Below are 12293 nucleotides of genomic sequence, written 5' to 3' on the forward strand. Positions count from 1 at the left end.
TTAGGTAGGTTCCCCTGTGATGCAACCTTAAAGGAAGAATGGGCCAATCAGTCCTTCGTACGTCATGCTGCCCCGCACCATCACTCCCGGGGACTGGAAATCGTATTCAATGGTGGCACTGGGGTTCTCTGGCCACCAAAACACGCAGTTGTGTCTGTTGGCCGATCTGATGTGTGAAATTTGGCCTCATCAGTCCAGACAATATTCCGGATAAGGTCAGGGTTCTCCTGAAACGTGGTCAGCATCAACTCGGCGAACTCAAGTCACCTGTCGAAGTCGTCCTCATTAAGAACATGAATAAGCCATGGATGGTATGGTGTCAGCTTCATGTCACTCAAAACTCTCCACAAACTTGTCCTCGAAATGTCCAGTAGGGCCGACAAACGGTGGGTAGACTTCGATTTCTGAGGAGATGATGCCAGTTCTGCAGCAACACGTGCTTGTGTGTCAGCAGTTTGGACAGTTCTCGGCTGACCAGGATGCTTGGGATTCAAAGCAGTGGCAGTTTGTTCGGACGATTGTGTCCCTGTGGACTGCTGGCAGTCCAAACTCTTCCAACATCCTGCGCTGGACGTCTGATACGTTGTTAGTAACTGAGAAAAGGCGCACACATTTTACACACTGCTCGATAGACAACCATCTACCGGCCATGACGTTTCCTCGATGTGCACTAAGTAGGCAGAGTATTGACCTCGTTCACAGCATACCGTATGATGCTGCCATCTATCGACAACAAAAGGTACTTTCCCATTATCCCGTGTGTTGTTGGATTGGTTAGTTATTAATAATCAAAAACTGCCTAATTGAGTCTGGCCCACCCTGTAGGTATGTTGGAATGTATAAAAACTCTCTTTAGTTTTATCCTCACCTGTCCTGCAGAACACTAGTGTTGCATTGATTGTTGGCATACATTAGTAGTTGTACAGTGGCATTCATGTTATATATTGGGCCCCAGTCTTATAAGTCAGTGAGATGGCATCAGGTCAGCAGAAAGCTCAGTGCATCCTATGATGTGCCATGTTCAAGTCACTTATGACCATTCAACATAATTTTTTATGTACATTTGGAACACAAACACCTACTGACATTAATTAATCAGTAGTCTACTCAGTTTAAAGAAATTGGGGTGGAGGGGGGGTGTTAAGCAGAACTCAACAGGAAGATCATGAACATCCAAAGAGGTTGTGGTGCACATCGGGCAGTGATGTTTGAGGATCCTAAAAAAAGTATGGCTTTCTGCAGAACATGGTGTACTTAAGACCGCAATTTAGAATGTGCCACATACACTCCTCATACACAAATGAATGAATGAATGAATGAATAAGGGGTGGGCCTTCTCAGCCCTTGCACCACGTCCTACAGTGGTCTGTTGTGCTTCCCCTTTTGATTATCCCCTCAGCAATCCTGCTCCTCGAATGAAGCGCAGGATTTTGTATGTGGGGGCATCGAAATAGTAACTTGGTTCCCAAAGTATTGACCCAAGTGATATAATCTTAAATAAGCCAAGGCCTCACATTCACACAGAATATATGTGGCTGTTTCATTTTCTTCTTGACACCTCTCACAAGTGAGACTATCACTTAGTCCCAGTTTGAAGAGGTGTCCTTTAAGGTGACATAAGTAGTCCCACCACCTGTCGTAGCTGGTTCCTGTTTAACTTCAACAGTTCCTTTGCCCTTTTAGCTGAGGGTCCTTGTATGAGTCCCTCATACATACACACATAAAATTAAAGCCACCAGTCATTCAAATTTGGAGATCACAAGAAGTGAATACATTCTTTGAGTGCATACATGATACGAGGTGTATCTGAAAGTTCCTGGACTAGGTAAAAAATGCTGGCTTAACTTACTCACTTTTGGCTGCCATCACCTTCAAAATAGTCTCCTTGGGAACATATACAGCAATCTCATTGTCCCCCCCCCCTCCACTCTTCAAAAGCACCATAGAAATAATTTTCCTTAATGCTGTTGAGTACTGCTTGCAATTCCCTATGGATATCAGACACTGTTTCAAAATGTCATCCCTTCAGTTTCATTTCCAATTTGGGAAACAAAGCAAACTCATAGGGGGCTAAATCTGGCGAGCAGGGAGGATGAGGAATGATAACCATCTTGTTAGTCACAAACTTTATGGTTTTCAGGGATGTGTGGGCGGGCATGTTGTGATGGAGCCAGTTGTAGTCGCATCCAAGTTCCAGTCTCTTTCATCTCTTATTTTCTCTCATGCATCTCAAAAAGTCAAGAGTTCACTATAATGTTAGGAGAAACAAATTCACGGTGAACAATCCCCTTCACATAAAAAAAAAACAATGAACATGCTCTTTGTTGAACTCTGGACCTGCCACGCCTTTTTTGCTTTAGGTGATTGTGGACTCTTCCACTGCAGCAATTGTTGCTTTGTTTCTGGATCGTAATCATAAATCCAACTTACATTACCTGTTACGATCCTAGAGGTAAAAGTTGGGTCCTTGTTAACCTTCTCTTGTAGCTCAAGACACAAGTTTACCCGCCACTGCTTTTGATCAGTTGTCAAGAATCAGGGAACAAACTTTGCGTCATTGTGGTGCATATTCAAATTCTTTGTTAAGATGTCTGGAAAGCTCCATAACTGCTGTTATGCAGGCTCCCATTGGTGTGGGCCAGCTCCTGGATTGTTCTGCGATGATCTTAGTGGATAAGTTGTTGAATGTTTTCAACACATTCTGCCATTTTGCTGGTGCTTGGTCACCCTGATCATTTGTCATCTTCATCTGACACTCACCGATCTTGAAATTTGAATGTCATTCAGAAACTGCTATCCGGCTTAAAGAATGTTCTCCAAAAGTCTCTTGAAGCATTTCAAGGGTTTCAGTAGTGGATTTTCTGAGCTTCACACAAAACTTGATGCAGACACACAGTTCGATTTTGCCATACATTGCAGACAAAACGAAACACAAAGTCAAAAGAGCACTTGCATAGAGACAGTGCATGTTCACAGCACAGTGTCAAGTGGCAGACTGATGCAGTAGGCATGTGGAAGTGTGACCTTGGCCTCCCCCCTCATCTTCTTTCACTGAGGCAGTTACAACAGTGACAGGTTTCGATCTTTCTGATAGCACGCTAAAGTGGAACATGTGTTGTTGACTACTGCATGAGCCTGTGGTAAGAGCGTTCTTTTTTTTTTATGGAGAGAACCATTACTGGAACATTAAATAGATATGTTGGAACATTTTTTCACCAAAGTTGATGACACTGAAATAGAAAATGTAACTGGTGTTTTCCAACAAGATGGCATCTTGCCTGATTTCAGTCTGCAGGTTTACCTCACTATGAATGCTAAGTTTCCAAATCAGTGGATTGGAAGAGGTGGGTCCATAACCAGGCCTTCAGAAGGTCCTGATCTAACTCCACTTGGTTTTTTCACATGGTGGAATGTTAAAAACATTGTGACTTGGACCACCTATGACAGAATCATTGCAGCTGTAGCAACAATCATGCCAGACATGTTTCATTGTACTTGGACAGAAACAGTGTCATGCTTGGATGTTTTTAGAGTTACAAATAGCACTCACATTGAGGACTATTAAAGTATGACATTAAATTACAATTTTTTTAAAAAGATACTTTAGTACTGTTCTATACTCAGAAGGATATGAAATTTTGAATTTCTGAACATCATTTTAGGTGACTGTGCAGTCTAGGTACTGATGGTGCCATGAAATAAGTCATAAAAAAAGTTTTGTTTCAGATATAATACAGAAGTCCCATGAGTTAATAATATTTATGGTTCACCTCAACAGCAAGATGTGTGTGGTCACAGCCAATTCCAGGGTCTACCGTATTGTGTTCATAGCCCTTTACTCCCACTTCCCCTTCTGCTGTGACTATCTTGTGTTCAATACGTTCCCATGACTGTCCCAGTGCCTATACCTTATCAGTTGATCAGGGATCAATGCTTGTGCTTGCGTTCCTCCAGGAAACTGAATATGTGCCTCTGGAAACTGATAATATATGAATCAGGTGTCAGGGAATACACTAAGGTGCAAATTAAAGAATTACTTACTTATATTCATGTATATTCAATGAAAAATTTGTGGCTGCGAGTTGGAGATAGAAATGTGGTATTTCATTCTTGTTTCCAAAGTTTCATGTAAAATGGGCCACACCATAGCTCAAGCGGTTAGTCGCTGGCTTCCCACTGCGGTGGCCCAGGTCTGGTCAAGTGGGATTTGTGGTGGACAAAGTGGCGCTGGGGCAGGTTTTCTCCGAGTGCTTTGGTTTCCCCTGCCGGTCTTCATTCCACCAAATTCTCCATCATCATAATCACCTGGGGTAGGCTACAATAGGCCAATCAGTGGCCGTTGTGCCGAGTGGACCCAGTTGACTCCACCCTCCACTAAGTGAATTCATGCCAAATGGTAGGCAGGTGTAAAGTATGTGGTAGCAAAACTTATGCATGTTAAAGGTAAAGTTGAAGTTGTCCTTATGCTTAATTAGTTAAGCACATATAGTGGAGTGGAGGTATAGCTCCACTTTTCTTGATCTTGGCATGAGATGGAGGTGAGTGGCCAGCTTCATGCCCTTGCTGCTTTACACGCCTCGGAGAAAGAGTCCCTGATACCCATTGAATAGGAGGCTGGGTGGGCCCCAGAGTTGGTCTGGATGCTGTGGAGAAGAGAAAAATCTTGCACGGCTGGGAATAAAATGTAGGCCATCTGTCCAGTAGCCCATCACTATACCAACTGAGCTATAAGTGCTGTAAATATTTACTGACATGTTTGTAGGAGTAACTGTTTGGTGGAAATGATCATGTTCCAATTTCATGACTTTGCCATTCACATTTGTCAGGGTGTTGTCACCTTTGAGATAGCAGTATCCAAATGAATCAGAGGAAGACTGAATACAGTGATGAATACATAAATACTGATGTTATATTTCTGGACATGGTCCATTATGTTTTTATTTAAAACACAATGTCGAGAAGCATAACATTAGTATTCATATACCATTGTCACAAACTTTTAAATCTTGTGAATACATGAAAATGTACACACATGCTTGTGACTGGGTTGAAGAACGTGGGTGAAAGGTAGACTGCACTCAGAAGTTTGAAAACAGACATTGACCATTGTACTCTATTCAAATTGAGGACTAGACACGTGTGTTTGTAGTGGCGGGTATAGACCACCAACACGCACTATGAGGAATAAAGTATGTTGAACAGGAGCTAATGTTTGAAAGTGATTCAGGTGAAGCAGTTTCATCAGACATTGAAAGTGAGGTTGAAGAAGACACCAGAAGTGGGTGACATCATTAATGAATATGTAGGCCAACATACAATTTGGTAAAGCTACTTCAAATATTTAGATGCACTTGACAGTGATATAAATGCAAACAGCTTTCTAATCTGAATGTTATGTATATGTTCGTAGTTAAATAGTACAAATGGGATATCAGGGACACATCAGAAGGTCTGCCCTTGAACACTTTAAAGACAGGATGGATTCGTTAATAACTATTCAGTTAATGGGAATCACTTAACATTATATGACTTTGGTCCAAAATTTGTTGAAAATCAGTTCAAAGGAACCATATATTCAATCCACCACCTCCAGGTTGTAGGATCACTCTAACAGTGTTGTGTATGTTCAACCAAGAAACCACAAACATACACCAAATTTTGATGCTCAAAATGCAATATTTGCTTGTGTATAGACACATATTTTTTTAATTTACCATACAAAGGTAAGCTCTCAATCCAGAGTTCCATCACAACATTGAAAGGAAACCCATTTCCAGAAATATAAACATAAAGTGAAGTTGTTCCTGTGTTTTAAACTAATTAAGCACTATGCCATGAAGGAGGGGGCAGGCAGTAGCATAGTTGGTTGAGGGTCTATGCTACAAGCTGGAAGGTCATGAGTTCAAGGCCCAATGAGGTCATTGGATTTTTTCAATTGACTTAATCCTTCCAGCCGCACTATGGCCCTGGAGTTGACTCAGCCTCTAACAGAAATGAGTACCAGGAATTAATTAAATAATTTTCCTGGGGAGTAAAGCGCGGCCGGCGTGTAAGGCTGACAACTTTCCTGCCATCTGTGAACTGATCGTCTAGATAATAATGCCATGAAGGAGTGTGGGAGAGCAGATGTATGGATCCTTGTTTTCTTGACCTTGGCACTAGTTGGAGGTGAGTGGTCAGCTTCATGCCCCTCCCGCTTTACCCCTGGGGTGAAGGGACCCCAGTACCAGTTGGATAGGCGGCTGGATACACCCCAGAACTGGTCTGGATGATGTGGAGAAGAGAAAATTTTTGGCCCTCCTGGGACTCAAACTCCAACCCCTCCATCATCCAGCGCATTCCCAGTTGCTAATATACAGTGCTATCCCATCTCCCTTTTGAGAAATATAAATGCTATAAATTTATATATACATCATAATTGTTTATTTTAGGAGTCTATAGTTATTCCATGACTGCTTCTTTCCAAATGCTTTACAATTCATTATTCACTTATCATATAGTTTGGTGCTATATAGTCTAAGCTGCTTACAGCCCTCTTAGATAGACCACAAAGAAAAGCATTTAGGAATCTGTTGTGGAAGCAATTATTTTTATGCTGGTGAGAAATAATTTCGAATTTGTCAGTTTATTTTATTATTATTTATTATTATTTAGTAGAATATTTCACAGGAATAGTTCCAGATATACATTGTTTTTATATTAATACCATTATTGGTTACATGTCCTGAGTTAAGATCCAACTGCCAGCCCTGTAGTATGGGAAATTTAAATACCCTACTTCTAGGCACTAAGTAAGCTTCCCCCACACTCTTTTTCTATTATTTCACTCGTGTGGTTTCAGCAAATTAAGCTATATTTCTAGAAAGTTAAGGAAGGGAACAGTTATATAGATTGCGTGATGATGAATTGCAGCCAACAGTTGATGAATTTGTGCTTGTTCTCCATAAATTATTATGGTCTACATTATTACCTTTTGTTTCTGTGTGTGAGTTTGTTTTAATTTATTAATTAAGTTAAGTTGTTTCGTAAGATCTGTCATCCCATTCTTACATTTCCATGTGTCATTTTTTCCTCTGTTACTCTAAACTTTACTTATATACAGAAATTTTAATGAACCCAAAGTGAGAGACTCACTTCAAGGTATTTTATTTTACTGTCTGCTTCCAAAGGACATGAAGATTTATGTAACTGACAGAAAAATTGGCTCAGGCAGAAGTGCTTATGACTGTTTGAGGGGCACCTGCTTTGGATCTTGGTTGGGACACCAGTTGTCCTGACTGAGATTTTTATGAGTTTCCACAGTCCCTCAAAGCAAGTGCCTCAAATTAGGCCATGACCCCTTCTTTCCACATAATTTCAGTTTCATTAGTCATTATTGTTCTACCATTCATCACTGTGTAGTCTGAGTTAACAGGAGCATCGTTAAATAAGCCATTAATAAAATATATACACCTATAAATAGATGGAAGGATAATAGTAAAATTTATCTTAGATAAATTGGTTGTGAAAATATGAACTATGAACTATTTTGAAATAGGTTCAGATATGAGGAGTTTTCCAATCCTAAGGATGAACCCTTAGGTTCCATGACAGCAGTTTCTTCCTCACTTGAATAAGGCTGACTAGTAAAAGGAAGCTTTTTGCCACATGTAAGAAGTTGGTAGTAGTTAACAACTGGGAACAGAAAATAGCAGTAATGGTATTTGGAGATATGTTTTAGTTGGTATTGTGGTTTCCACTTTTGGGTATTGTTATTCTGTCACGTTTTTGTGTTAATGTACCTTTCTAAAACTTTTTCATGTTCCTGAGGTTAGGTATTATGGCAAAGTTCATTTCTATATTCAGTATGTTGTGCATGCACAGAAATTGTTTTCACAATAGATTTTATTATCCAGATTCAATAATGATGTAAAGTGAACAATTTTGGCATTCAAATTCCAACAGACTTTATGCTAGCCATATAATATTACTAGGGTAATAAAATTGTGAAGGGTATGGTGGGTGTGGGATCGCATAAACCCAAGGGGTGTTGGCATGTGTTCCCATTTTAGACTTGCTTTTAAGAGCTTACTGGTTTGAAACCCTGTACGTCTCTGTTGTCAGGTTTAAATTATGTGTGTAATATGACATACGTGTATTTCTCTGCATGTTAATCATTTACAACCCAAGGACTTGCTAAGAAATACAGTTTCATTGTGCTTGAGTTGGTTCTGGTAGAATTAAATGTCTTTAAGTGGCAGGTTAAGGTTCCTTATTTGTTAAATATATTTTACTCCAAGTATTACATGATATACTGTACTAATAACACTTTTGCAATTGGTAGGAAAGATCAGCAATCAGTTCTGTGTTATTTGTTATTCATTCAGTTGCGGGAATATAAGAGTAAATTAGTGAATTGAAATGATTTATTGACACAGGAGAAAAGAAGCAGTGTTTTGTAGCTTGTTACTTATCAATGTCTCCAGGCTTTTCAATGCGTCAAATTTAGCACATCACAAGCTTCTTGATGCTATTTGCAAAAAAAAATTCTTGGCTGCTTCAGCAGCCATGCCTGCATCACTTTCTTCACTTCATTGTTGCATTAGAATCTTTGACCTCATAAGGCTTCCTTTAGTGATCTTAATAAGTTAGAATCACACTGTGAGATCTGGATATGACAGTAAGTGATTTAATTTATTGTCACTTGTTGCTGTTATGAAGCATAAAACCGTTTTTAAGAATCTTACCTGTATTTTTTCTTGTAATGGTTTTTTTTTAATATGATGCATAGCAGTTAACAGTCTCATTACCATTCGTATGGAAACTCACTGTGCCCATCAGAGTCAACATTAACTTAATTGCAGAAGCTTGAATCTTAGACTTTTTGTGAACTTGAGTGCTTGAGTATTTCTAGTGAAAGCTGTGCACTTCTTTTCAAGTTCATATTGTAGCACACACACATCATCTCCAATGGTTATATTCATGGTGTTGCACAGCACTTCATCTGCAGTGGTTCTGTGGTTGGGTGTATTTAGTGAAGGTTCTGGCATTTCCTTTTACATTCATGGTGTTGCATACACACTTCATCTCCAGTTGTTATGTGGTCAGGTATATCCAGTGGTTTTTGTGGCATTTTCTTTTGTGTTCGTAGTGTTACACATTTAATGTCTAGTGGTTGCATAGTTTAGAGAAACATAATATTGTGCCAGATATCACAGTGATGGCTGTGTTATTTATGGTCTTCCATCAATAAATTTGGCTGGTATATTATCATAATTTTAAAATAGGTTAGACACTTGGAAGTTAGCAAACACATAGCGGCCTCCGTAGTCTAGAGGTAACGTTCCCACCTCATGACTCGTAGTACGCGGGTTCAAATACCCGGCGGAGGTCGTCGAATTTTTAAGGGCGGAAAAATTCAGGGAACAAGTCCTCCGGGAGGGACTTTTAAAGCCGTGGGTCCCGTGTCGTAGCTTTACGGCACGTAAAAGAACCTCATATCTCCAAAGGAGGTCACTGAGCCAAATTACGGACGTTTCCCGCCCAACAGCAGTCTCTAATACCTCTGGTAGATGGGGGAAGCATTACAGATACCTCTCAGCTAGTAGAGTCGGTCTCGGTGGCTGGGTGGGACTGATGGCAAGCACCAGTACCGGTAGGATATAGAGACTGGTAGAAATCATAGAGGGAAGCACAATGGACCAATACAGGTCTAGGTGCATGGGGAAACCCACCCTCTCCAAATAACTAACTAACTAACTAGCAAACACATATCTGTAACTAACATTTATTTCAGCTGTACTATATGACTAACTGTCTACTTTAAAAAATCATTGTGTCCACCTTCATGATTGTATCATGTTTTTTGCATCATGGGGATTTCATCAACAGTCGTAATCAATTTTAAATTTTTCAGCTCTCTGCTATGCTGTAAAGCCATCAGAACACTGAGATAACATTCAATGTTGAATTTAAGCTACACGTATTTTTTGCTCTTTCGGTGTGCAGGGATCTCATAGTAATTGTTCCATTTGATGCACACAGCTCCCTCCCACCATAAAGTTTAATTCTTTCCTTCATTCATTATTTTCCTCCTAATTTTTCTCTTTTTAAGGACGAAAGCTAATGTTCCCATTTGTATACCTGTAGATACACCCATTACAGAATTACATGATGCAGCATGATCATTTGTTGTTTGTTGCAGAGAATCGCAGAGGTCAAGCTTGAGGCCGTACATACCACAGCAGCAACGTTCTGCAACTCTTCCAGCAAATGCGTCTGTCATGGGGAAGTGAGATGCATATGTAAACAGATACTGTGACCTGAACATTATCACGCAGTTAGTTTCATGCTAAACCCAGGCACGCGTATAGGAGCAACTGGTGTTAATGTAGTTTATCAGACACTGTGAGTATATTGGATAGTAGGTTTCGGTGAATTTCTTTGGGACTGGTGCAGTGCACCAATAAGAAAGTACATAGAACAGCTTGTAATTAACTGACAGATGGTATATACCATACCACAACTCACAGGATGTTAGATTCAAATGCAAAATCATTTTTGTAGGAGGTCACATGTGATGGTACAAATGCTCTAATTTAAATGAATTCATAAAATTATGTGAGATTGCGTGATAGGGGTGATTATAATGCTATCACGACTGAAATGAAACCAAAGTGTTTGCTGTTTTTTCAGTAATAGTAATAACCCTGTCTCAGCCTCGCTCGCCCCTAGGTGTTTCACATTCCTACACTGTCATAACCAAGTTGCTGCATAATTTAAAGTGAATACAAATGAACCAGTACTCTTGCTCACTTAACTATGCCTCATGTGACGACTTTCGTGCCAATTAACATAGTTAAGGAACTTGAATCTCAGAATTTTTAGCTTGAGGAAACTATGAACTGGTGCCCAATGGCACTTGTGAATGATTGTAATAATTCTTAATGAATGAGAGTGAGAGAAGTTTTTGAGTGCTGTTTTATTCCGTGGCCATGTTAGTGGTCAGTCAACCATGTACATTGTGCCTTTAACGTAACCAGGGAAATGAGTGAGAAGGGGCATATGTCCACACATAATTCTCACAAGATTTTTTTATCATGTTTGAGATGATTTTCTTCTGCCAGTGATATTTATGATGCTACTGCACTGAAGTCATACCATTTTATTTACAAGTGTGTAATATTCATAATATAATAATATTGAAAATATATTATTTTGTAGATATTGTGCTGGTTATGTGTATGGGAAAGAATAATGTGTACATGCCAATAAAAGAGATAAACTAAACCTTATGATGTCCTCACATTCTTTCCCATGCACATGCCTCAATCAGAAATTGTTCCCACTAATTTTCCACTACATTCCTTTTCAGATTGTGTTGTATATATCACATGCAGGTAACTGGAAAAAATATTCAAGTAGTAGTAGAATTAATTAAGTTCAGACCTGGAAATTTATCTTGCCCTAAAATCAACATTTAGAACATAATTGGGCAGGCAGTTTCAGTGAGGGGCCAGATGAAAAATTATGTAAGTTTTTGCTGGGCCAAAAAAGTCATATTTTGCCATTGTGGAAATGAGTATTTTTAAGTATCTCCAAAAGTAACAAAAATGAATTACTGCATTAATTATACAATTCATTTGCAGCATTTCCAAACTGGATGTGACAGATGCTGCTTCTTGCATAGCTTGTGACTTTGCCAGTGCAGTAGAATGTTGATTATCCAAATTACCAATTAACCAAATCACCACAACCAAAGTATGTGTCTGCTAAACAAACATCGTTGTTGGACTTTACAAATAAAGTGTTTGAAGAATGCTAATTTATGGTTACATTCGTTAATTTTTCATGTTTCACTTTTTTTTTTGTTATTTTAATAGTACAGTACATTATAACAGTGTTTTTTCGTGGATAAGAATTTAATCTAATTATCCAAATTTTATATTATCTAAACCACTTTTGTTGCTAATTAATTCAGATAATCTTTGTTCTACTGTATTTGGTATAAATATTGTGGTGTATTGGCTCTATGCAGGAACTGTTGAGCCACAGAGGCATCGGGGCACATGCACAACCTGAGAGTTTAGGATTGTATCGGCGTGTTGCTAGGTGACAACTCTGTGAACGGGTGGATTGCGCAACAGGAAGTGCGAATGACGTCACTTATCCCCCCTCATCCAGTCACTACGCAAAGCTTGGTAAACACCCCTCCCCGCTAGGCTGTGACATCACACAACAGTAGGGCATATTATGCCGTGGTGGCAGGGGGACGTGGAGGTATCCCTTCTTGCCACCACAGCTTACGCTGCAAG

At 39.5% G+C, this 12293-nt stretch overlaps 1 protein-coding gene across 6 annotated transcripts in view; it reads left to right on the forward strand.

Moving 5' to 3' along the window:
• LOC111872269 (rho-associated protein kinase 2) overlaps window positions 1-11203 on the forward strand; it is a 125141-nt gene extending 113938 nt beyond the window's left edge. For all 6 annotated transcript variants that reach the window (XM_023865978.2, XM_023865982.2, XM_023865980.2 and 3 more), the window contains one exon: window positions 10184-11203. In XM_023865978.2, coding sequence (XP_023721746.1) covers window positions 10184-10274 — 91 coding nt within the window. In that variant the 3' untranslated portion in view covers window positions 10275-11203. The remainder of the gene's footprint in view (window positions 1-10183) is intronic.
• The last annotated feature ends 1090 nt before the right edge of the window (window positions 11204-12293 follow it).

The sequence above is a fragment of the Cryptotermes secundus genome, unplaced genomic scaffold (genome assembly GCF_002891405.2).
Source record: "Cryptotermes secundus unplaced genomic scaffold, Csec_1.0 scaffold1682, whole genome shotgun sequence".
NCBI lineage: Eukaryota > Metazoa > Arthropoda > Insecta > Blattodea > Kalotermitidae > Cryptotermes > Cryptotermes secundus.